Genomic DNA, 27,869 nt, shown 5'->3' with positions numbered 1-27,869 from the left:
TGGAAACAGGGAAAAAACGCGCATGTAATAAATATCTACTAACTAGCTCTAACATAATGAAAAATAAAGAAATAAATCCCCAGAATAGTCAAATATTAATAATTCTAATAAATTTGAGCTAGTAGACATAAAATTACATAGAAATTGTCGATATTTTAGCAGAAAAACTTTGGTTAACTTGACTTGACCTTAACCTTGCGAAGTTCTTCCTGTTAAAACGAAAGTAGGGTGCACATGCTACAGAACTTCAGTCTGAAGCATATCGAGAACTTATATGGTCTGCAAAGTTTTATATTTTGGACATACGGCAGTTATTATTTGTTTATTTGGTGTTTTGTAAGTAGACATACAATACATCGTCTAAATGAAAACAATAATGCGCGAGATTGAACCTGGCAAGTCACAGACGTTTTTCTGTGCACGTTGTTTACATACGTAAATCAAGCTTTGCTTTGAAATAAAGGTTAACAAAAAATAATTTGAAGCGTTTTGTTAATTAAAAGCATTTGTTTTTTTTTAAACAATAAATAAACAAATAAATAAGTAAACATTTTTTTTTTTAAATCTAAAGACCCATTTCAAAAATGTTGAAAGATAAAAAAGGTTCCATCTAATAAAAGTAATAAATGTGGAGGACCTTGAACATTGTAGAAAATTTTCCAATGAGTTATTGCATTAACAAGTGAGTGAAAAAGAGATATATACGAGAATATATATCCATCAGCATATTTTTGTGATCAAGCAAAATTAATTCATGATACACGTATTCGAAATATACACAATATGAATTTTATAATTGACAACCATTGAGTCAATTAAGTGGCCCTTATTACACCTAAAAATTCTGGTTTAAAGCTGCTTGATGTTCCATCTATTTGGGAAAACTTTCAAATATTTTTTTTATAACAGTATATTATATTATGTTTATTCACCAATCAAGGGCCCACAGGGGGCATGAACAATTATTACAAAATGATAACATTGATTACAATTCTATATTAAGGATAATGTAACATGACTTGTGATTAAGTTTGACATTGAGAAGTGCATCACCACACTGGATCAAAAGCATAGAAACCATAGAATGATAAAAGAAAACACAATTAAATAAAAATGATAGATATAAGGTAAATTAAAAAAAAAAAAAAAAAAAAAATCTTGTAGTAATGGCAGTACTCTAATATAAAACTAGTGCATCTTGAGTATATGATAAATTGTAAAATTTTTAGCACAATTAAAAATTAAAAATAAACTTGATTTTTTTCTATAAAGTGTCTTCAAATGTAAGCTAGTTATCAGAAAAGATGCATTGATGCATTTGATCATGTGCATATACATGAAAATGGTAAAAAGTGATGAAAAAATTTTGAAATGCTGATTTTCCCTGAAATGACTGTCATTTGTGTAAACTGTGGTATTTGTTTTATTTCAGTAAGTAATAAAATACCATTTTATTTCCTTGATGAGGGTTATATAGATAGTTTTCAGTAGACCCATTTTAACAAGAGTTATTTCCCATTGGCTGCCATCTTGTGGGTCAACCAGGTAATTTTCCCTCTTTGTGCTACCAAATATAAGAGGGCGTAGCAGAAATATTTTGGGGAAAATCGTTATGGAATAAACATTATGAAATAAAGGAGGCTCTAACAATTGTATAATTGTCAGAAAAACAATGCTTCCAAGCCCACAATAGCCAGTATAAAAAGTTAAAGTTGGTTGAATTATGAAGGAATATGAGCATGTTGACCAACAATATGGCGGCCGAAGGGAAATAACTCTTGTTAATTTGGGTCTACTGAAAACTATCTATAGACTCTCAATAATTTCAAAACGAAAATATGTTCCAGGATCTTTGGTATCTTAGAGTTAGATTTCTTCAAGGCATTTACATACTCTAGTTTGCATGGGACCTAATTAGTAAGTGAAAATAATTGGTACTACATGTATCAGAATTTTTTTTAAACCAAGTTTAAGAACATGTATCAGGGAGAAATTTTCTTTTTCTTTAAAATGGACTTTTGCCAGAATAAAGCATGTGGATTAAATTGCACATTTCCTCCACTTTTTATTTTTATTTTATTAAAAACCAAAAACAGTGAGACTGCCCCAACCTATACATGCACACACAAAATTATAAAATTCACTGGTTAAATAAAAGGTATCTCTACAGTTTAAAATTAAGATGAATTGTCATTTGTGTAGGCATAAGAAGGAGATCAGAGTCTTTAGAATGAGTAATTTGTAAATTGTATGGACTTGCATGTACATCTGTTCAATAAATAACAATAAAGACTGGGTAATACAGCAAAACTTGTTTAGTACGAACACGAATATTGCGAATTTACAGATATAGCGAAGTCAATTTGGATAGCCAGCTAAATAAATTTAATTGATTTTTTATACAGTTATAAGGAATTACAGATATAGTGAAGTAATTTCATAGGTCCCAGTGACTTCGTTATAACTGAGTTTTACTGTAGGAATTGTACTTCTCAACCTCAAAAGTACACACTGTACAAGTTTTCACCTATTAATATGTAATATGTCCTCTAGTTTACAAATTTATAAGGCCCAAGAAGCTTCTACATTCCATCCCTTCTAGATATGTAACAGTAAATGAATACAGAAAAAGGCTAAGATTTGCTGTGAGAATTTTTTTTAATGATGGTCAAAATTTTTTTTCTTCAAAAATGCAAATTCCTGTACAATTACTTATCAACAAAGATTACATTTTGGTCTCCAAAGATATGTTTATTTTTAAATATGAAAATATGAATAGTTACTAAGAATACAAAGAAATCCCATAGTGGAAATAAAATATAAATTTCATTACTGTATACAGGGTTATTTTCGCCCCGTGTTATTTTCATCCTTTTGAACTTGTGAACAATTTTGCCCTGTTTTAAATTCACCCAGTCATAGTTCTGTTTAGGAAATTATGAGGTGTAATTTGAATTCACCCAATCAAGGAGAGGGTGAAAGGGTCAAAAATAAAACGGGGGCGAAAATTTCCCTGTATACAGTATTAGGAATAATATTTTTTGTTGAAGTAAAAATTCAGGCACATTTAAAACTTGTGTAATAGGAAAGGAGAAAATGTATGGTATAAACTATGGTTGGACCAGGAATTGAACACAGGAACCCTGCTTCACTAGTCAGGTGCTCTACCGAATGAGCAACCCAGGTTGATACCCATAGCACAACCATTACATATCCCTCCTTAAAGTTATCTTTATCCTTTATACACAACCCAAATTCTTATTAGCCGCTGACAGGACTTTCACTTGCAAATCCAGAGTGGTCAATAGCATCAAATATGTAACAAGGAAGGAGAAAATGCACGGTTGGACCATGAATCTAAGAAGGGGCCTCACCGGTCAGATGCTCTACTGACTGAGCTTACTTGGCCTATATCCATGACCCATACCATTAGACTTGCATAAACTTAAAAGTATTTCATAATATATTGATTGATATTATGGTACATATCTGTCAACCATCATTAACTAAAATCAATTGAAAAAAATCAAAACTTTTATTCACCAGTGACCACATTGAACGAAGTCTTTAAAGGTGCTTAAATTTCTAAAATTTAAAGTACTAGTTTTCCTGCTGGCAATTATTGTTGCCAGCCAGGAATAAAACTTCTAAAATAAATGCCACATTTCTCACAGAGTGAGAAGTACTGTGGGAGGAAAGTTGATGAATATGTAAACTTTACAAATAACATGGAGAAATGCATTTTCTTCAATAAAAGCAAAATAAAAAAAAAAAGATAAAATTTGAGAATTACTAGAGTATATTTAGGGCTGTTAGATACCAGTCATTAGAAAATAAGACCTCTATAACTTAGTGTAAATGTTATTTTATTATTTTTTTTATTTATTTAACATATTGACTGCTTTAATTTGAAAATGAATACTAGTTAACAGCAATTAGTTCATTGTTGTGCCAATTTGCTCCAAGATTTCCCAACCTCAAAAACTGCATATTCTTTGAGGATCATACTTTCTTATATGATTGCCCATATTTCTTAAAATAATCACTGGTTTTATATTTACAGGCTACTTTAATCTTCAATTTATACTCTTTTTAGTTAAAATCTGAAAAAAAATCCATTAACTTGAATCAAAATTCACTTAAACCTATATGAATATATCCCTTACTCAGATAAGTATACAATGACTTTTCACAACATAACGGTATATATATATATATATATAACATTGACTTTATCATTGAGTTATTGTTTAAATTAATTTTTTTTTTGCATAATATTAAACTAAAATTGAATTTTTAAAGTGATTGATTTATTTTTTTTCATCAAAGTGCAATATTTTCTCTGAAAAATATAGTTAAAATGCTAAAAAGTCATTTGAAAATAATTTTTTTTGAAAATTTGGTTTCCATGGCAACATAAAATTTTAGATTTTTAAAAAAAAAATAGTAAATATTAAAAAACACAACATTTGCTATATATTTGCCAAATTTCAAGTAAATTGGTTATCAACAATTTTAGATATTTGCATTTTAGTACACCATTGTGATAATTTTGTTGATATTACAAAACAACTCAGTCCTGAGGTTACAGCGCACGTAAAACAAGTCAGCACACAAAGGGTTAAGATGAGCAAGAGTGCCTCTACCAAAATTGTGAATTTTATGGCCCCAGGGTCAGGGGTTCTGGTGTTAGCTAGGGCGGGGCTCTATTGATTATATAGTGAAAATACATGAATTCTTTGAAAATCTTCTCCTCTGCTCCTGGGTATTAAATAAACTAACTAAGTACATAGTTATGATGAGCAAGAATGCCTCTACCAAAATTGCGAATTTTATGGCCCCAGGGTCAGGGGTTCTTGTTTTAGGGTGGGGCTCTAATGATTATATTATAGTGGAATGCATGAATTCTTTGAACATCCTGGTTGATATGCTAATGATCTAATTACATATTTAAGGCCAGGATTTATTTTATTTTCAGTTTTACAAACCCTCCGCTCAAGGTTTTGAATGTTCAGAAAACAAGAGGCCCACGGGCCTTATAGGTCACCTGAGTATCATATAACAACTTTCAAACAATGGACTTTGGTTAGTGTTTTAAACCAGAGGCCATGAAATTCACAATTTTGAAAGAGGCACTGTTGCTTATCATAATTATACACTACGCATGCTTACTCTAGTTACTTAATAGTTAATACCCAGAGGTAGATCAGAGTAACAAAGAAAAAAATGCATTTCCACTTTGTAACCGGTTGTCCAAGACCCCGCAGGAAGCACAAATATCAAAATTGTGGAATTTTTATTTCATCATAAATGAATTGTTAATACCAAAGTGCAGATTTGAAAGCATTAATTTATTTTCAAACTATGTAACCCCCGCCCCGATACCCCTGACCCAGGGGGCATGAAATTAACCATTTTGCTAGATGCAGCTTTCGCCATCATAAATATATATACCCCGGTACTTAGATCATTGGCATAATACCCAGGAGCAAAGAAAAATATTTTCAAAGAATTCATGCATTTTCACTATATAATCAATAGAACCCCACCCCAACTCCAGAACACCTGACCCAGGGGCCATGAAATTGACAATTTTGGAAGAGGCATCCTTCCTAATCATAACTATGTTCATAGTTCATTGGTTAAATACCCAGGAGCAGTGAAGAAGATTTTCAAAGAATCAATGTATTTTTACTATATAATCAATAGAGCCCCACCAGAACCCACGATCCAAAGGCCATAAAATTCACAATTTTAGATGAGGCACTCTTGGTCATCAGAACTATGTACTTAATTATTTTGTTTAACACCCAGGAGCAGAGGAGAAGATTTTCACAATATAATCAATAGAGCCCCACCCTAACACCAGAACCCCTGAACCAGGGGCCATGAAATTCACAATTTTGAAAGAGGTACTCTTGGTCATCATAACTATGTACTTAATTATTTTGTTTAATACCCAGGAGCAGAGGAGAAGATTTTCAAAGAATTAAAGCATTTTCACTATATAATCAACAGAACCCCGCCCTAACACTAGAACCCCTGACCCTGGGGCCATAAAATTCACAATTTTAGTAGAGGCACTCTTGGTCATCATAACTATGTACTTAGTTTATTTAATATCCAGGAGCAGAGAAGAAGATATTCAAAGAATTAATGTATTTTCACTATATAATCAATAGAGCCCCGCCCTAACACCAGAACCTCTGACCCTGGGGCCATAAAATTCACAATTTTGGAAGACGCACTCTTGCTCATCATACCTATTTACTTAGTTGGTTTATTTAACACCCAAAAGCAAAGAAGATTTTTTAAGAATAAATGCATTTTCACTATATTATCAATAGAGCCCCAACCTAACACCAGAACCCCTGACCCTGGGGCCATGAAATTCACAATTTTCGAAGAGGCACTCTTGGTTATCATAACTATGTCCTTGGTTAGTTTGTTTTATACCCAGGAGCAGAGGAGAAGATTTTCAAAGAAATAATGAACTTTAACTATACAATCTATATAGCCCCCCCCCCCCCCCCCCAAACCAGAACCCCTGACCCTGGGGCCATGAATTTCACAATTTTGGTAGAGGACTCACTGATGATTACAATCATGTCAACAGTTTGACTGCTTGATGTCCAGGTGTAAAGAAGAAGATTTTTAAAGATTGCACTAATTTTCGTGGTTTTGGCCCCACCCCTCAGGCCCCAGGGGGGCAGGGACCATGAAATTCACAATTTATGTTCCCCTTCACCCATAGATGCTGTATACCAAATTTGGTTGAAATTGCTTCAGTGGTTCCAGAGAAGAAGCTAAAAATGTTGAAATGTTTACGAACGACGTACGACGGACGACGTACGACGAACGACGACGGACGAAAACAGATAGCAATAGGTCACCTGAGTTTACTCAGGTGACCTAAAAATACAACAATTTTTTTCTTTCCGATGTCAAATTTGAGTCGGGATCGAGATTTCACATTTACGAACTCGCACTTCCGGTTTTAAGATGAAACGGCGGGTAAATAAAGCGAGATCTGAAAGATAGCTTGGTTTAGTGTAAAATTCATCGATACGAGTGCCATTCAAAAAGTTTCACCTGTTCAAAGGACAAATAAAATGCTGACGACTTTGTTGCACAATGACATGCTGGTGAGATAATTATGTATTCGTTTCAAAAGTATCTGTCTGTAAATTATTTTCCTCCCCCAGGTTTTAAACTGGCCGTGGTAGCTGTTGCATATTGCCAGCGGGCAGCAACATTGTTTAGGTCTCTGTTATAGCTTACAGTCTAAGCATCATTCTTCAGAAAAGGGTTGCTTATGCATCAGATGTAATGAATAAAACTATGGGAGAAGTTCAGTCCATTTGAAGAAGAAATTGTTAAGGCAAGAATATACAAATATATACAGGCATGTAGTATCATTTGTATCAGCCAGAAAAATTATTTTACACTTGATTGAAAAAATGTTCACCTTACACCTGCAATACCCCCTGTCTGTTTTATGATAGGATTAAATTTTAGAACAATGTCTACACATTCACCTAACACATATTAAAAAAAATGAAGATATATTGAAAGACTTTTAAAGAATTGATTTTTTAAGATATATTTTGACCAACATTACAAAATTTATATAACTGGCCCAAACTGGCAGATGATGAAATAAGCAATTAAATGTTTTACTTTCCTATTTGTAAGCATTATGTGTCCAGTGGTAAGGAGCCTATTATAATAGCATAAAAAAAAAAGAATGTACAAATGTTAATAATTGATTTATCAAAAAAAAATTTTGATTTCCTTCTCCTTTGGGACTTTTTTATTCTCATGTTCATAACTTAACCTAAACAAAAAAAAAATGCTGGCCTTATAATGAAGAAAGGGGCCTCTTTCAAAATAGATACTTTCAGGGACGCTGGGTCAGGGGTACCAGGGGGATACTTTGACTAAAAATAAATTAATGCTTTGAAATCTGCCCTTTGATAAGCAATGGTGCCTTCTTCAAAATTTGTGAATTTCATGGCTTTTGGATTAAAACACGAACCAAATACAATCGCTGGAAAGTTGTTACATGATACTCTGGTGACCTATAAGGCCCGTGGGCCTCTTGTTTTAATTGTTGTCCTCAGATAATTTTTACTGGCATTACCCAAAGTATTTTTCTTATTCTTAGTATGAGCCAAAAAAAAAAAAATCTAGAAATTAAAGTTATAATCCAACTTTTGACTTCTTTAATCTAAGTATGCACAGCGTTTATGAATTGTGTTTGATTATTTATACAGGAAGGAATCTTCACATTAATTCATACAATACAAATAATGATCCAGTCACTACAGCCAAACAACTGGATGGAATGCTAGCAGAGGGAGAGGTGTGTATACTAGTTACTAATATTCCTATCTAGTATTATCAGGCCAACATACATGTATTATTGTTACAATATTTTAAGCTACATCATGTACATGGGATGTAATAAAGTGTGTAAAGGATCCCATAGGTAGAGTACGATATGATTTGTGTGTTTTGTAAATAAAAACTTTTTTCTTACTCATCTTTTATTTTGAAAACAACTTGCAATTCATGCAGATCTTTTGAATCAAATGTGACAAAGTTAATTAATTTCCCTCATCCTCCAATAGTTGGATGTGATTAATTTACTGCTAGATGTAGTAGTAAATTGATACACTGATAACATTTAATAAGAGGAATATACCTAATGATAAATGCTCCAATAATTAAATTGTTACCAAAATTTCACCATCCCCCTCTCCCTTTTCAATGATTTCAAGTTTCAGATGGAATAGGAAAAAGGTCTGTGAGATTTGCAGCATTTAGAAAAAATTATATGGACAAAATATGTCTGAAAATTCTTGAAATATTCTGTAGTCAACTCCACACAAGAGAGTGCGAGGTATAATTGGCCTGGGAACTAATGCCCTAACAGAGGGTCTGGCCCCAGTGTTAGCAGCCAACAAAATCCCCCAGATTGCCACCAGAGAAGATGAATATGGCTTCAGAGATAAGGTTAGTACTACTTTAATGTACTATTTTATATTTTACAGGGTTTTTTTTTTTTAAAAAAACTTAAAACTTTGTCCCCTCATTCAGTTGACTGTAGAAGTTCTGATTGTAAAATTTGTCCCTCATTCAGTTAACTGTAGAAGTTGTGATTGTAAACTTTGTCCCTCATTTAGTTAATTGTAGAAGCTGTGATGTAAACTTTGTCCCCTCATTCAGTTATCTGTAGAAGTTTTGATTGTAAACTTTGTCCCTCATTAAGTTAATTGTAGAAGTTTTGATTGTAAACTTTGTCCCTCATTCAGTTGACTGTAGAAGTTTTGATTGTAAACTTTGTCCCACATTAAGTTAATTGTAGAAGCTGTGATGTAAACTTTGTCCCCTCATTCAGTTATCTGTAGAAGTTTTGATTGTAAACTTTGTCCCTCATTCAGTTGACTGTAAGTTGTGATTGTAAACTTTGTCCCTCATTCAGTTGACTGTAGAAGTTGTGATTGTAAACTAATTACTTTGTCCCTCATTCAGTTAATTGTAGAGGCTGTGATTGTAAACTTTGTCAGTATTACAGTTTACTTTAGAGGCTATGATTGTAAACTTTGTCCCCTTATTCAGTTAACTATAGAAGCTGTGATTGTAAACTTTGTCAGTATTATAGTTAACTGTGGAGACTATGATTGTAAACTTTGTCAGTTTTACCCAGTTAACTATAGAGGCTATGTAAACTTTCAGGCTATCTATCCGTACTATAACAGACTCTCCTGGAATATAGGCTCCTTGTCCCACAGTATCATGATGGCAGCTGCTTACAGAAACTGGAAGAAGATGGTAAGGAATTTTAGAAACAATCAATTCTCTCAAACTTGAACTTTTCAGCCTGTTAGATTATTATCAAGTTCACAAAATAAGGATCTAAGTCTTGACAGGATTTGGCAGCTTTTTGGTAGAGTGTAACAAAAATTTGATCTTAATGATTCCAAGTGTTTATATATTGTTATAATGATAAATTTATTATACATCCCCTTACAACAAGTAAAATATATTTTTATTGAAAAAAATTTGAGGTCAATTATATAATATCAACCCATTAAACATAGGCATTTGTCAAGGAACTTTTTGATGCACAAGAAAAATAATGCCATGTTTCTGTGTACCAGGCATCAATTTCAGTGAGGATTGATATGAATTAAAAAAAACCACAATGTGTTGATCTTAAAAGTTGTATCATGATGTCATGTGATTGTACAAAATCTACAGTAAAATTGAGTGATACGAAGTTGGATATATATATATATATATATTTAATAAAACAATGTACAGTACTAGAACTGTATGAAACAATGCATGTCTACAGTATGTTGTACAAGCAGAAATTTTTAGGAAGAATTCAGTTTTGGCTAATTTTAATAATGCTAAGAATTCATTCTGCATTTGGAGGTTTAAGAAGTTGCTCAAAAAATTGCTGATTTTTAAGGACAAATCGCTAAATCTGTGTCTGGCTAAAAGTTCCATTTATGCCATAATAAGATTTATTTGGAATAAGGAATATTTGTTTGGTCTGGAACTTCGGCTTGCCTAATAATTTGTATTTTTTGATTTGAGCTATGAAATCTGATTAATTACGTTTTTGGTCATATTTCAGATAATCATTCGACAGTCCAACTTAAAAATCAACAACGTCTTCATTCAGAAAGCAAAAGACTTCAATCTGGAAATTACTGCAGAGGTAAGATTAAATCTTGTCCATTAATTTTGCAGGTCTTTACAAGTTATTCTGAATTTGAGAAAGCAAGGTGATGAGGGGACATAATTGAATGCAAAGATACTTGTAAGAAATAGGAGTTACTTACTGTCTGGAAATAAGGAAAATAAAAAGACTTGAAAAATCTGGAAAACTTTCTCCTTAAGAACAGCAAATTCATGAATAGTGTCATAGTGAAAAAAATGTATCTTGAGGTAGTGTTGGCTCAGATTAATTGTTCAAATCATGATGGGGAAAGGTGGGGGGGGGGGGGGGTAGGGGCACAATAGAGAAAAAAAAAAAATAAATTTTTTTTTGGTAAAGAACAGCATGATGTTTTTTAGTCACAAAATTTATTAAAAAAACCACAGTTTGTTTATATTGAAGAATATTCAAGTCATGGCCCCTTGGTGGAAGATAAGGTCCCTGTTCTAAATAAACTGACGGACTTTAAGGACTACTTGAGTGAGCATTGTGACAAATGGGCATCTTCCATTGTATGAATCTAAAATTAACATAGTGGTAGCCAATATAATACCAGATAAAACAAACTGAATGTTGTTACATTTCAGATTGCTATACCATTCATTCCTCCACCATTGTGCAGACCAGGCCTCTTACAGACGTACATGGATAAGATTAAATCCTATGGAGTCCGGATAATATGGATGTTTATGATTCCCCCCTTTATGGCCTTTACTCTGTGTGAAGCTAGAAGGTATATGTACAGCATTTTTGTTAGCTCACCTGAGCCAAAGGCTCAAGTGAGCTTTTCTGATCACATTTTGTCTGTCGTCCGTCTGTCTTTGCAAACGTGTCCGGTCCATATCTTTCTTACAGAGGGACATTAGAATCTACTACTCCACACAAAGATTGCCCGTGACCTAAGGGTGTGTCATAACCTTGACCCAAGGTCATTTTGGGAAGTTCAAGGTCACTGGAAGAAAAATTTGATAATTCGTGTCCGGTCCATATCTTTCTTATGGATAAATTTGGTAGGTTCTCATTTCACACAAAGATTGCCCATAGCCCAAGGGTGTGTCATGACCTTGACCCAAGGTCATTGGTAGGTTCTCATTTCACACAAAGATTGCCCATAGCCCAAGGGTGTGTCATGACCTTGACCCAAGGTCATTTGGGGAAGTTCAAGGTCACTGGAAGAAAAATTTCATAATTCGTGTCCGGTCCATATCTTTCTTATGGATAAATTTGGTAGGTTCTCATTTCACACAAAGATTGCCCATGACGTTAAGATGTGTTATGACTGTGACCCAAGGTCATTTGGGGAAGTTCAAGGTCACTGGAATAAAAATTTCATAATTCGTGTCCGGTCCATATCTTTCTTATGGAAAAACTTACTTCTGAAAAACCCAGTGGGGGGTATTTTGTCCTGTTTGGACAGTTCTAGTTTTTTTGATAACTACTATGTGCATATGAACAAGCATGAGATGGTCTTTAAAGAAGAGATTCGCCTGGATGATTTAATCACATTTATTTGGACGATTTTATTGGGGATGGAGGCATCTTAATTTAAAAAGCGCCACTGTATATTTTGATCGCACTTTCTTTAAATGCATTTAGCTCAGTCTCAGAGGAATTAAGATAATTATTTTTATTGAAGCTTATGCACTATCACATTATTTGGTGAGAATTCATTAATCGTGTCCCTTTTTGATGTTGACAGCAATAACATGACTTCCTATGATGGATACCAGTGGGGTGCTATAGGACAGTATGGCTGGTATTTCCCTTACGCCAACCAATATTACGCAGGATGTCGGGATCCAAATGTAAGTATTTAGCAAGATAAGAGTCAGCTGTTGTTTGTAAAATGAACTGTAGACTGGGATTTATTGAGGTATAGGTAAATCTATTAAGAGTCACATCAAAGGGAAATCTACAAAAACTTAAAGGAAAGGAAGTCTTTTAAAAAGGATTCTTGTCTGGTTTCTAACAAAAAAGTATCAGAGTTTATCGTGCATCTTTTATATTGAGATGAGTACTGATTTTTATGCCTCTGCTCAGAAGGAGAGGGGGTATACTGTTTAACCCTGCATCTGTCCATAAAAATTTTTGTCACTGTTTTTAGATGCTTGAAATTTTAACGCATTCTTTACTTTGGCATTTCATATTGTGGGTTTCTTTTTTTACAAATCCATTGTCAATTTCCTCTGTATGTGTCTTTCAGTACAAAATTTCCATCAGTTTTCTCAGGAAGTACTATATTTCTTTATATGAACTTGTTTTTATGCTCATGAGAGTGTATATTCACATCAAAGCTGGGTTATTACTGATGCATATTGGCTCACAGACTTCTTCTTGTTTTTGAGAATTGGATAGGAACATTATAGGAACATTATTGACTATTGAATTGTATCTTGAACACCATTTTGATTCATAATAAAAAAATAATGGGATATTTCTTATGCCTCTATTTAATTACAACTTATGAAATGTTTTATTATTAGGGCCCCGCAAGGATTTGCGGGTGCCCTATAGTAATCACTCTGTCTGTCTGTCTGTCTGTCCGTCTGTCATTCTTCCGTCCACAAATTTTCTGTTTTTTCCTAATAACTTTTTTTATGGTAGCCCAATTAAGTTCAAATTTGGTATGGTAATTCAGTAGGCAAAAAGACATATTTTGATGCTAAGTTTGTCTCTCTATGTCCTCTGGTTTGGAGCTGGGGTGTTGGGGTAGATTCCTTAACTATGCATAAGAATGAATGGGCAACTTTTTTTATGGTTGCCCAATCAAGTAGAAATTTGGTATGGTAGTTCAGTAGGCAGAAATACATATTTTGATGCTAAGTTTGGTTCTCTATGTCCCCTGGTTTGGAGCTGGGGTGGTGGGGTAGATTCCTTAACTTTATATAAGAATGCATTGGCAAAGAGAGATAACTGCTGAAGATGTTCCCATTGTAAAGTGAATGCTGCTATGAGTCCCTTGGGATTAATTAGCTTTCCTCCTGAAGAAAATCCAGAGCATTATCTTTATCTGTCACATTGAGATGAATTACCACCTCTGTCTGCAAATGAAGTTTGTTTTGAAGTTAAGTCAATTTGGAATGCTATGAACACTCTGAAATGTGGATTTAAATATAAATTTTTATAATTTATTTTTGTTTAAAAGTTATGATTTCATTGAATTCTAAAAACAAGAAATAGATTAAAGAAGAGATTTTGATTTAATTTTTTTCACTTTATGTTAATTCAAGAATATTAGTAATTTTTAAGGTAGTTGTATAAAAACCCCATTCTATCATTAATACTGAAAAAGTTCTTATTGTAACTTAATATAGAAAAAAATGATGAGAGACGTACAATTAATCCTTTGGGATTAATTATCTAGCCTGCTGCAGAAAATTTAGTAGGCTTTTCTTAATCTTAATGAAAACCTTTGTCTGCAACTGCTGTTTGTTTGAAGTTAAGGTCAAGCCTTCATGAGGCCTAGAAAAAAAATATGTTTGTTTCCGCTTTCGGGCTGAAGAAATATAGGGTAGGTAGGTAGGCAATTTTTTTTTTTTGAAATTTTTTTTTGCTTCTTTAATCAAAACGTGTATAGAAGTAGCATTAATTACAAAAAAAATCATGTTTTTAAGCATTACTGTGACTTAAACTTATAATAGAAAGTTGACCCAAACTTCTTTCTGTCTTGAAAAGCTTGCAAAGTTGAAAACTATAATACCCTGGGTGAAATCTTGCACATCATGGGACAAAAGCATTAAAAAAATATTTAGGGTCGGCACTATAAATTAGGGTCAGTCGGGAAAGCAGAAACAAACATATTTTTTTTCTAGGCCTTATATTTGCATTGATTGAAGGCTGGCATTTTATATAACACAAGCTTCATAATTGTTTAAATATACATTCAATGTTAAGTTGTTCTTTACTGCCTAATGTAAATACAAGGATATTATTTTCAGGTTTTTGAATATTCAGGAATTATCTTGAAATTTTAAGAATACAGTTGCTGTTGCTTATTTTTTGTATATTTTTTAATCATTCTGTAAGCTGCACCCTTTTAATTCTACCCCATGGCGGGGCCCTTGCTGACTGGTCAGTTTTCTAGTTTTTATTGGTGTTCTGAATAGCTTTATTTCTTTTTCAGTTCTTTAATTTTTAATTCTAATACAATTGTTTTGTAAAACATGTTTTGATTGGCTGATGCGCTTTGTTTGAAGCAGTAAAGCGAACATTAAAGAGAGAGAAATCTTTTCATTGTGACGTCATAATAGAGCGACGCAAAAACACAATGCTCCGTGACGTATTTTATATAATAAAAATCAACAAAATAAGATGTAAACAACAAAAAATGCATAGATTGCATTAGAATGGGAATAACTAATCTCCTAATTTGATATTTGTGACTGTTAATGCTGATTTAACGTTCCCAAACATCGGTTTTACCGGGGACGCATAAGCGGAGCCGGTAAACTCAGTTTGGGAAGTTAAATCAGCATTAACGGTCGCAAATACCAAATTAGAAGATAGTTATTTCTTAATTCTATTTTGTTGCCTGGAGGAATTGTGCCTTCCATAAAAAAAAAAAGGAATTGGATTTAATCATAACAATACATGTATATTTCAAAGCATGTGTACGAATCATCCACTGGACTCTGTTTAATCATCAGTTTGCAAAAACAAAAAGAACAGAAATATTTTGTATGAAAATGTCAGAAAATATTAAGATTTTGCATTATTTAAAGTGGTAACTTAACCATGTTAACAATATTTAACATTTATATATATGATAATTTGTATTTTAATAAAGATTGTCTCATCATTAGGGCCCCGCAAGGATTTGCGGGTGCCCTATAGTAATCACTCTGTCTGTCCGTCTGTCATCTTCCGTCCACAAATTTTCTGTTTTTTCCTAATAACTTCTTTTGTGGCTGCCCAATTAAGATCAAATTTGGTATGGTAGTTCAATAGGCAAAAAGACATACTTTGATGCTAAGTTTGTTTCTCTATGTCCCCTGGTTTGGTGCTAGGGTGGTGGGGTAGATTCCTTAACTTTATATAAGAATGCATTGGCAAAGAGAGATAACTGCTGAAGATGTTCCCATTGTGAACTGAATGCTGCTATGAGTCCCTTGGGATTAATTAGCTTTCCTCCTGAAGAAAATCCAGAGCATTATCTTTGTCTGTCACATTGAGATGAATTACCACCTCTGTCTGCAAATGAAGTTTGATTTGAAGTTAAGTCAGTATTTGGAATGTTATGAACACTCTGAAATGTGGATTTAAATATAAATGTGTATACTTTATTTTTGTTAAAATAGTTATGATTTCATAGAATTCTAAAAACAAGAAATAGATTAAAAAAATATATTTTTTATTTCGATAAAAAAATATTTTTATATTTTACTTTTTAGCTCACCTGAGCCAAAGGCTCAAGTGAGCTTTTCTGATCAAAATTTGTCCGTTGTCTGTCGTTGTCGTTGGCGTCGTTGTCGTCGTCGTTGTTGGCGTTGTCGTTGTTGTAAACTTTTCACATTTTCATCTTCTTCTCAAGAACCACTGGGCCAATTTCAACCAAACTTGCTACAAAGTATCCTGGGGTAAAGGGGATTTAAGTTTGTTCAAATGAAGGGCCACGCCCTTTTCCAAGGGGAGATAATTATGAATTAAAAAAAATTAATGGCATTTTTAAAAAATCTTCTTCTCAAGAACCACTGGGCCAGGAAAGATGAAAGTGGTGGAATAACATAGGTAGTGTAGATTCAAGTTTGTTTTCAAATCATAACCCCCAGGGGGTAGGGTGGGGCCAAAATAGCAAATGATTTAATAGGAATATATAGGAAAAATCGTTAAAAATCTTCTTTCTCAAGAACCAATGGACAGAAGTGAAACTCATGTGGAATCATCGTTAGGTAGAGTAGATTCATGTTTGGAATACATAGACCCTGGGGTAGGGTGGGGGCCAAAATGGCTGATCAAAGTTTAACATAGGAATATATAGGAAAAATCTTTAAAAATCTTCTTTTCAAGAACCACTGGACCAGGAAAGATGAAACTCATATGGAATCATCCTCAGGTAGTGTAGATCCAAGTTTGTCAAATCATGACCCCCATCGGTAGGGTGGGGCCAAAATGGCCGAATAAAGTTTTACATATGAATATACAGGAAAAATCTTTAAAAATCTTCTCAAGAACCACAGGACCAGGAAAAATGAAACTCAAGTGGAATCATTCTCAGGTACTGAGATTCAAGTTTGTTCAAATCATGACCCCGGGTGGTAGAATGGGGCCAAAATGGCTGATCAAAGTTTTACAAAGGAATATACAGGAAAATTCTTTAAAATCTTCTTCTCAAGAACCACTGGACTAGGAAAGATGAAACTCATGCGGAATCATCCTCAGGTAGTGTGGATTCAATTTTGTTCAAATCATGACCCCAGGGGTAGGGTGGGGATAAAATGGCCAATCAAAGTTTTAGATAGGAATATATAGGAAAAACCTTCTTCTCAAGAACCATTGAGACAGGAAAGTTGAAACTAATGTGGAATCATCCTCAGATAGTGTAGATTCAAGCTTGTTCAAATCATGACCCCCGGGGGTAGGGTGGGGCCAAAATGGCCGATAAAAGTTTAACTGTTTTACATAGGAATATCTAGGGAAACCTTTTAAAATCTTGTTTTCAAGTACTTTAAAGCCATGCTTAGTGATATTTATAGGGAATCATCCTCAGGTAGTGTAGATTCAAGTTTATTCAAATCATGACCCCCTGGGGGTTAAAATTAAAGCCCCCCCCCCCCCCCCCAGCAAACTTTCAGTTCTGATCTGATGTGTGATTTTTCCTAGCCAATTGCTCAGGTGAGGGATGTGGCCCCTGGGCCCTTTTTCCCTTTATGTAAATTCGAATTTATTAATTTTTCAGGTAGTTTAAAAAAACCCCCTTCTATCATTAATACTAAAAAAGTTCTTATTGTAACAAAGAAAATGATGAGAGAGGTACAACTAAGCCCAGCTCTTTAAAGCAACAAATATCTTCCGTTGGAGCTACGGATAAAACGTAACCTTGAGTCTTAACCACATTTAAATTATCAAGTAAGCAACCAAAAGGCTTGTAAAGGAAAAATTTACAATTTTTCACCATAAAAACACTGTAAAGGAATGTATGTGACCTTGAACTTTCTAAATGACCTTGCGTAAGAAATGTTTCACCATGAAAAACGTGTAAATGAATTATGTGAACTTAATTTTCTAAATGCCCTTGCGTCAACAATGAAACTACCAACATCTTTTTTGGAAGTGGGGCAACTAAAAATTTTTTTTTTACTTACCTGAAAAATTTGACAAGAAAAAAAAAAAGAAAGAAAAAGAAAAATTATAAAAAAGTCCCGAATTAAAATCCTATTTGGGGGGGGGGGGGGTAGTGGCTTTTTTTAAAACCCAACTTTTTTCAATTCAAACTTTTTGGGGTAAATTTTCTTTATAACACTCCCCTTCTAAATGGGGGGGGGGGGGGAACCTTCCTTTCAGTAAACTTTTTTATGTAAAGGTAATGTAAAAAATTTGGGGGGCGGGCCCCCCCCTGATACTGTGAAACTTTTATAAAAATCTAATACCGTATAATCCCTTTTAACCCCCCCGGGCGCTTAAAAATTTCGAAAAGGAGGCGTTTTTTTTGGTATTTTTTCATATTAATTTTTAATTATTTTTACTTCAAAAATTTTAAAAACAGCTAAAATAATGTCGAACTTTATTTTAAGTGAGGATAATCCACCCAGTTTATGAAATTTGATTCATTTTCCACTGAGAAATTGGATAAAACAAGTTACATTTTCACTTTTTCAAATTTTGGCAGACTTTTGATACGATTCTAGATGATTTTAATCACTGTAGGGGGGGGCCTTGTTTTTAAAATTAAAAAAAAGACCTAGGGGCCCTTATGGGGGCAGGGGTGGTTAATAGGGATCATGGGTATGTGTATTACCGACTAAAAGTACACACATGTTTTTTATATATTTTTTTATCCATGAACCCACCCAAAACATCTTATCTTTAGTGACCTTGAACTAGTAAGGTATGCCCCCACCCTGCATTTCATTATAACAATGTTTCACAGGTACAAATATGTAAGCGAATTGAATTTACAGTTTCTCTGTCAGAAACCTTGACTTGTCTGAATAAATGGATATGTTCAGCCTTATTTTTTCTGAGCATATACAGTTAAATAAAATTTTATTATTAACACTATGATTTAGCTAAGGATTTAACGGGAAAATATGTCTATAGGACATGAATCATCGCCAAGTGTATATTAGAAAATAATGAACATTAAAATTGTTTTAAATTATGGTTTTTAGAATTTTTAATAGTTTCTTGAAAATTAAATTTAAAAAATGGATATAGATTACAAAATCCCCTTAAATAATGCATAAGCTTACATAAAAATATCTCAAATGGTTTTTTTAAATATTTAAGGAAAATGAAAATTTAAAAGAAAAGTAAGGTAAAGGTCACAGGAAAGTGCAAGGTTAAAGTGTATCAGCATACTAAAGTTTGAAAAAAATGTCTTGAATTAATTTTTAAATCTAAGCACCGCCCGTGTGGCACAGGGGTCAGAGCATCTTTCTAGACTAAGGTTTGGGTATATCTCTAAAAAGTGTGCATATATTTTGGCCATTTTTGTACATGTAAAAATGAATACATGTAAATAATTAAACTTGCATGAAAAGCATATTCCCGTAAAATTGTGCAATTGAAATATTCTTTTCGGGTTTTTCCCTTGAGTTGGAAACGTCACTTACTGGTACACTTAAAATTTTTTCCATTTATAACTACGGAGTACACGATGATTTTTCCCGACATCCCCCGGGCCTTGCGGCCCCCCGGGGAACAGGTCGGGTGAAAAATTTTTTGACACAAGGCAACAGAGGTGGATGTAAACTGTAATGACATAACTGAGGGCATTGTGGCATCGCATTTTGAAAAAAATCATAAAACACATTCTAGACTTATAGTTTTTAAAATTTAAATTCAAAAAGGATACACCCCCAAGGTAAGCCCCAATTTTTAATGCCTATATAATGTATTTGCAAAACTTTGTGTAAACCCCAAACCCCCCCCCCCCCCCCCCCCCCCCCCCCCGTACAGATCCCTAGGGCACAACAATATAACTGGTATACTTTAAAATTTTTAATAAATTTTTTTACATAAAATCATGAAAACTGAAAAAAAAAAATTAGTTCAGTAAAATAATTAAGGGAGAAAAATTTTCAAAGTACATGTAGGGAAAAAATAAAATACTTTCATATCGTAAAGTGACCATCCGAAGAGTTATCAAACAGGTTAAATTTTTATTATTTAAATTTCAAAAATATTGCCCCCATAAAATTTTTCAAAGCGCGTTTATATGGTCGATATTAACGCATTTTGAAAAAATTTTTATTTTTTTAAAAAACGTTTTTTTCCCCCAAATTTAACGCACTTTAAAAATTTTTTTAAATTTAAATTTTTCAAAGTGCGTCATAACGATTACATAATGAAATTCGTTTATTGGGGAATCACTGTTTGCAATAGGGGACACTAATATTAATACTTAAATATCTCTTAATTACAACCGATCTTGATAAAATAAAGAAATTCAAAATTTTTTTTATTAGATTTTGGTATAGGCGAATGTGTGTGGATATGTGGAAGGGATAGTGTAAATTAATTCATTCAAGATTTGCAAAATTGTTTTGGGCAAAGGCTTAGAAAAAGTGACACACTCGTGTACAGGTACACACCAGTAAATGTTATCATTAAAATAAAATTCAGGACATTAATTTACTGGTACATGTTTTTTAGTTATTGAAACAACTAATTTTAAAAATGAGGCATTATATATATTTTCTGTTTTTCATCCCCCCTTTTTTCCCTTTTTTTGATTTACCGTTTACACAGGCCTGTGTTTAACAGCTGTTAAAAAAATTGTCAATTAATTTGATAGGAGAAAACATCATCTCTCGGTAATTTATTTTTTTGGGGGGAAAAAAAGGGTAAAATTATGATTGACACCTTAGTATTTACCTGTGTAATTACAAGGTTACAAACCGTGACGATGACGGGACAGGTGGGCTACCCGTTAAAAAAACAACTCATAATAACTTCACCTATAATTATTACATAATGTCTTTTTTTTAAAACGCAGATTAGGCTTAATGCGTATATTTGGGCACTCTTGCATATGCATTATACTTTAATTATAAAACGTGCATGTTCTGTACTTGCATGCATGTACATTTTTGTTCCAAAAATTTAATGAAGCATTAAACATAAAAAAAAATAAACGGAAACCTGCTTGCAAAAAATTACAAGTTTGATAGAAAATAATTATTTTTAAAGGGTTTAAATTAGTTGTCCAATGGAATAAGTTACGCATGTGTGTCTCAATTATATCTTTGGAGGCGCGTGTGAATGTGGGATTTTGTATTGATGTATTTGAAAAACGCTCATATTTGTATAATTGGGCTATACATTTAATTTTAAGGACGACGACAAAAGAACGTAAATTGAATTACATACATGTACATTTTACTTAAGATACAAAAAATTTTCCTAGTAGAAATTAAACAAAGGAGCATTTTTCGATGGTATTTGAAGTGAAACAATCATACCTGAATAAAAAACATTTGCTAAAAAAAAAAAATAATTATATGCAATTTTTTTAATTCAGCAAAAAAATTTATTAATAAATGCACTAGCGACATAATAGTCAAAGATACTATGAAATAATCTGAAAGATTCAACATTTTATTAAATTTTTAAATTTGTGGTTTCTTTTGTGTATATGACTGGGGTGTGGGTAACACGCCATTATTCCCCGGGGACCACTTTTCCCCGCGTTATGAGGGAGGCGCGTGATATAATCGTAAACAAAAAAGGGAAAGTAAAAGGCGTGCACTTAATGGCTGTGAATAGTTTTGCTTTACAGTTATGTTTTATTTTCTACTATATTGTTTGTTTTTAAGATAAGAAAAAAGATTATCTTTTCTTATTTTTATAGACTTTATTTATACGATTTAAAAAAAAATGAAATAAAAGGGAAAATTGTCAGTGAATAATCATGATAATTTAAAAACCCAAAAAATTCAAGAACCTTATTCTAAAAAAAAATTTCATTAATGTAGCCATGTTTATCATTTATAGTAAGTTTGTTTTTGGGTTTTCACGCATGAGGAGCTCCGTTTACGTGCTGAGTGAAAAGAATTACCTGTACATATAGGGTATGTATCTAGCTATTTAAAAAAAAGTGAACAAAACAATTTCATGAGATAATAAGATGTTAAAGAAACCTTCATAACGACAGTCATTCCGAAATTTTTTTTTTGAGTTATAAAGCAAAAAATTTAAGGGCCCTAGGTCCCTAATTTTCCACCCCTTTTTAAAAGATATTAAATGAAAGCTGTGCAATTATCACAACTTTTTTTCTCATGTCTTAAAAAAAATTTTTTGTTTTCAAGATAAAAAAGGAAAAATATTGTTAATTTTGTTTTTAGGCGTTTAAATTTTTTACCCCATATAGGCCATTTTAAATACAGAAATCGAAAAACAAAAACCGATGTGCACAACTTAAACCTTTGTTATCAAAACCATAAAAATTTTTTTCTCCAGCTTTTGTGGTTCTAGCCTTTGTCTGGAAATGAAAGCCTATAAATTTTCGTTTAAAGGGAAATTTCTCAAAAAGGGAAATGACTTTTTGAAATTTTAGACAGCATTCTGATAAGTTTATTATGTCTATAATGTTAAAATTTGAGCAAAATCCATTGAGAAATGAGTGAGATATGAGGCCTCAAATTAACGTCTAGGAAAAAAAAAAAAAAAAGAATAAGAACTAGAAATTGCTTTTAACAATAGCATATGTCCCCCCTATGGACAAAAATTTTATTTTTATATCACTAAAAAAAGGGGCCATTAGCTAAGCTTGGACAACCATAGTTATAAGTCCTTTTTTTTGGAAACGGAAACCTTTTGGGTACATCCCACTAATTTTTTTAGAATCGGTAGGAGAAGAAAGTAGTAAGGGAAAAAATTCAAGTTCCAAATTTGCAGACTTGCATAAAAGAAATTGAGCTGATGACTTAAATGAGCCTTGTACTTGTTAATTGGCATATCTTTTTTACCAAAAAAAAATTGGCAAATGTAATTTTTTAAAAAATAGCCGAATTATTTTGTGTATAATAGCCCAGTAGAATCTGAAATTTCCTTACTTTTACTTTTATTTTTAGAGGTTTCCGGGAAAACAATTGACATGACACCTTCAATTCCAGCATTTCTGCATTGCACATGGCTGATGTTTCTTATGAGATGATAAATCATGTGTAAACTTTCTCAGTTTACGGAATCATAACATTTTTGGCGATTGAATGTTTTGTTTACAGTAGTGATAAGGCTTTGCGCACCTGTAGGCGTGATCAAGGATTTATGAATGAATAAAAATATGGAAATGTACAAATTTTTTATTTATCTTCACTATCTAATGAAATTAATAATATACAAGTAATAGATATGCATGTACAAAAAAAAACGCAAATGTAATAAATGCAGCTGACAATGTTTTTTTTATATAATAAAAAAAACTAATTATAAAATCTAGAGACAAAACAAAAAAGAATGGATGTTGGCAAACTATCAAATTACATCAGGAGAACTGAATTTTATGAAAGAAACTTTTAAAAATTTACTTGTAAGGTGTATATGTTATATTTTATTTAGGATGCGCTTCAAAAAGGGGGGGGGGCGTCTTAACATATCCTAATGTTTGAACGGTAAGGGGTAGGGGTTTCGTATTTCAAATATGAATCCTTGTGAAATGAACTTTTATTGGATACGACGAACTTTTACCCTTTGACCTAGACCTTGGAGAACACTTGTGTACATCTGAATTCTTTTTTTTTGTTTCGTTTCTATGACAACTGTAGCGACTCATTTAATTATTTTAAAAGTAAAATCCTTTAACATTGCAAGGAATTAACATTAAAGTTTAAAACGATTGCTTGAGTAGTTATTGAGAAAATCGAAATTAAAGAATTTTAACATTCCCCTGGTTTCCATGGCAAAAATCGATTATTTAAAATTTTAAATGCAAAGCGCACAACTACAGATACTAATATTAAAAAAAAAGAGTTTATGACGAACGTTTAAGGGACCAGAGAGAAAACTTCCGACAAAAATTGGCTTTTTTCAGGTTTCCCTGGCAACGGTAACATATTTGGGAAATGAACGACCTCACTGCACAACTACAACCAGGATCGTCCTTTGGGGAAAATTTAGGAAGTTGTCCCAGCCATCTCCGAGAAACAGCCTGGATAAAAAAAAATGCGTCAATATCAATATGTGTCCCCGACTTCGTTCCCCAAAAAATCCAATTTTTCCCCTAATAACTCCTGAATTTTCCCCTTCAATTCCAGCATTTCTGCATTGCACAGGGCTGATGTTTCTTATGAGATGATAAATCATGTGTAAACTTTCTCATTTCGGAATCATGAAATTTTCGGCAATAATGTTTTGTTTACAGTAGTGATCAAGGCTTTGCGCACCTGTAGGGGTGGGTCCAAAGGGTTTATGAATAATAAAAAGTATGGAAAAAACGTAAATTTTTTTTTTTTATTGCACTATCTAATGAAATTAATAATATACAAGTAATAGATATGCATGTACAAAAAAAAAAAAAAAGCGAAATGCTAAAAACAGCTACAATGTTTTTTTTATATAGATAAAATAAACTAATTTTAAAAAACTAGAGACAAGACAAAGAAGAATGGATGTTGGCAAACTATCAAATTACATCAGGAGAACTGAATTTTATGAATAAATTTTAAAAATTTACTTGTAAGGTGTAATGTTTTTTTGTGTATTCTACCTGGCAGCGCTTAAAAGGGGGGGGGGGGGTTTTTAAATAGTACCTAATGTTTAACGGTAACTAGGGGTTTCGTATTTTAAATATGCAATCCTTGTGAAATGAATTTTATTGGACACGAAGAAATTTGACCCTTTGACCTAGACCTTGGAGAACACATGTGTACATCTTAACCTTTTTTTTCTGTTTCGTTTCTATGACAACTGTAGCGCTCATTTCAATTATTTTAAAATAAAATCACTTTAAATTGCAAGGAATTAACATTGAAAGTTTCAAAACATTCTTAGTAGTTTTGAAAAATGAAATTAAAGAATTTTAAAATTCCCCTGGTTTCCCTGGCAATAATCGATTATTTGAAAATTTTAAATGCAAAGCGCACAACTACAGATACTAATATTAAAATAAAAAGAGTTTCATGACGAACGTTTAAGGGACCAGGGAGAACACTCGCGGACAAAATTTGTCGCTTTTTACAGGTTTCCATGGCAACGGTAGACATATTGGAACTGAACGACCTCACTGCACAACTACAACCCGTGATCGTCCATTGAGGAAAGTATCAGGAAGATTGTCCCAGCCATCTCCGAGAAACAGCCTGGATAAAAAAAACATCGTACAATATAATATGCCCCACTTGTTGGGGGGACATATAATTTAATCATAGAATAGTAGAAGGTCTTCCCTTGGAAACGGAAGACCTTAATTAATCCCCTTTGGGGTTAATTTTCAGCCTGTGGGAAAATTTTAAACTTTTTTTTTCTGTCACTTTAAAATTAATGAAAAAATTTTTCCCAAATGCTGTTTGTTTGAAGTTAATATATTTTCATTCATTGAAGGCTGGCATTTTATATTAGATAAGCTTATTATTTTTAAATATCATTAATGTTAAGTTGTTCTTTACTGCCTAAAGTAAAAAAAGGATATTATTTACAGGTTTTTGAATATTCAGGAATTATCTTGAAATTTTAAGAGTACAGTTGCTGTTGCTTATTCTTCTAAATTTTTTTCATTCCGTAAGCTGCACCCTCATAATTCTATCCCATGGCGGGGCCCTTGCTGACTGGTCAGTTTTCTAGTTTCTTTAAGCATAGCTTTATTTTTAATCACATAACTTGTATTCATTAAATACAATTTTATGATTTCATTGAGTTTTCATTAGTTTTGCATAAATTTTTAAGTGAAATAACTTTTTCATTCATACAGGAATTGCCATGTAGCACAGCATTCAAGGGTTGGATAGGAATTGATTCTACGTATGATTTAAATGGATTGATGACGGACCATTGGAAGAGAGTAATGGAGAGACATCTATTTACTGACAGAGTTCAGAAGAATTACAGAGGAACCAATAGAAAGAACAAGTGGCTAGAGGTAAACTCAGAAAGGAGATCTGATAAGAACCAAGCCAACAAACAATTCCCTCGCCCCTCTTTATAGGCAGGAAAGCTGCAGTTTTTGTTTAAAAATGGTTTTTTGTTCATAGACACTAAAACTACCATAATCAAAGCATGTGTACTTGACTCAGTTTAATCTTTGCAAAAGGAAAAGAGCAGAAATATTTTGTATGAAAATGTCAGAAATTGTTAAGATTTTGCATTGTCTATGTATGTATGCCTTGGCCTATGATGCAGTGATAGTATTACGAGGGTTGTCCCAAAAAGTCGTAGACAGGGAAACAGTTTAGTGTCTCTTTGCTTAATTAATTTTTAGCTCTACTGGTCAGAGATCAGAAGAGCTTATGCGATAGTAAGGCGTCCGTCAGTCTGTCTGTGTGTCTGTCCGTCTGTCTGTAAACAATTTTTCAAAACGCTACTCCTCCTACAGTTTTGGTCTGATTTTAATATAACTTGGCACACAAGTAGACTATACTAAGATACATAAAATAGTGCATTGGTTTTTGATTTTGATGAATGGTGTTGCCATGGTTACTAAAAATAGAATTTTCTGTGAAATTCCTTTAAAATGCTACTCCTCCTACAGTTTTGATCTGATTTCAATATAACTTGGCACACAAGTAGACTACACTAAAATACATAAAATAGTGCATCGGTTTTTGATTTCGATGAACGGTGTTGCCATGGTTACTAAAAATAGAATTTTCTGTGAAATTCCTTTAAAATGCTACTCCTCCTACAGTTTTGATCTGATTTCAATATAACTTGACACACAAGTAGACTACACTAAATCACATAAAATAGTGCATTGGTTTTTGATTTCGATGAATGGTGTTGCCATGGTTACTAAAAATAGAATTTTGTGTGAAATTCCTTTAAAATGCTACTCCTCCTACAGTTTTGGTTTGATTTCAATATAACTTGACACACAAGTAGACTACACTAAGATACATAGAATAGTGCATCGGTTTTTGATTTCGATGAACGGTGTTGCCATGGTTACTAAAAATAAAATTTTGTGTGAAATTCCTTTAAAACGCTATTCCTCCTACAGTTTTGATCTGATTTCAATATAACTTGACACACAAGTAAACTACACTAAAATACATAAAATAGTGCATCGGTTTTTGATTTCGATGAACGGTGTTGCCATGGTTACTAAAAATAGAATTTTGTGTAAAATTTCTTTAAAACGCTACTCCTCCTACAGTTTTGGTCTGATTTCAATATAACTTGGCACACAATTTAGTAGACTACACTTAGATACATAAAATAGTGCATCGGTTTTTGATTTCGATGAACGGTGTAGCCATTGTTACTAAAAATAGAAATGCCTGTGAAATTCCTTTAAAACGCTACTCCTTCTACAGTTTTGGTCTGATGGCAATGGCTTCTTTCCTCATCCTTTGTTGTAAGTACAAACCAGTAGAGCTACAGTCTCGACAGAGACTTCTGGTTTTTCCTTGTCATAGCGAAAATTAACATTTTATGATCATGCATTTCAAGTTTCATGATGATATCACATCTAATAAGAAAATTATGTAAAAATAAAGAAAGAATATAAGTGTACAGCGCACGATAGCAAGCGTAAATTAAGTCTCTTATAACGTCATGATCTCTTTGTCTGCCTCACTCACGTCTCTTAACATTCAATATATTTTTTAAAGTGATAGACCACTCCTGACTAAGGGTCTTAAGTAAAATCACTACTGTCCGTTTGTTTTTTATTTGTTTTTTTTTTAAACCAGATTCAAATTTCAGTCGAAATTTATTCGAAAGATCGCCTTACATTGTAGGTAGCAGAGAATATACATTGTTTGACGTCGTTCGAGATCAAAATTTTTCCCTGTTGTCTGCGTTTAACAAAAAGTACTCT

The 27,869-nt window shown here is 32.9% G+C and overlaps 1 protein-coding gene across 1 annotated transcript in view; it reads left to right on the top strand.

Moving 5' to 3' along the window:
* LOC134260046 (uncharacterized) overlaps window positions 1-25,970 on the top strand; it is a gene marked incomplete at its 3' end in the record, with an annotated part of 87,332 nt that extends 61,362 nt beyond the window's left edge. Inside the window, exons 9-15 of the mRNA XM_062742631.1 lie at window positions 8,277-8,365; window positions 8,881-9,018; window positions 9,742-9,837; window positions 10,652-10,735; window positions 11,323-11,468; window positions 12,435-12,540; window positions 25,803-25,970. Of these exons, the coding sequence (XP_062598615.1) occupies window positions 8,277-8,365; window positions 8,881-9,018; window positions 9,742-9,837; window positions 10,652-10,735; window positions 11,323-11,468; window positions 12,435-12,540; window positions 25,803-25,970 (827 nt within the window). The remainder of the gene's footprint in view (window positions 1-8,276; window positions 8,366-8,880; window positions 9,019-9,741; window positions 9,838-10,651; window positions 10,736-11,322; window positions 11,469-12,434; window positions 12,541-25,802) is intronic.
* Window positions 25,971-27,869: the final 1,899 nt, after the last annotated feature.

The sequence above is a fragment of the Saccostrea cucullata genome, unplaced genomic scaffold, assembly GCF_032062105.1.
Source record: "Saccostrea cucullata isolate Sc308-1 unplaced genomic scaffold, CSIRO_AGI_Scuc_v1 ctg493, whole genome shotgun sequence".
NCBI classification, from domain to species: domain Eukaryota; kingdom Metazoa; phylum Mollusca; class Bivalvia; order Ostreida; family Ostreidae; genus Saccostrea; species Saccostrea cuccullata.
This window is presented reverse-complemented; position numbering and strand designations above follow the sequence as displayed.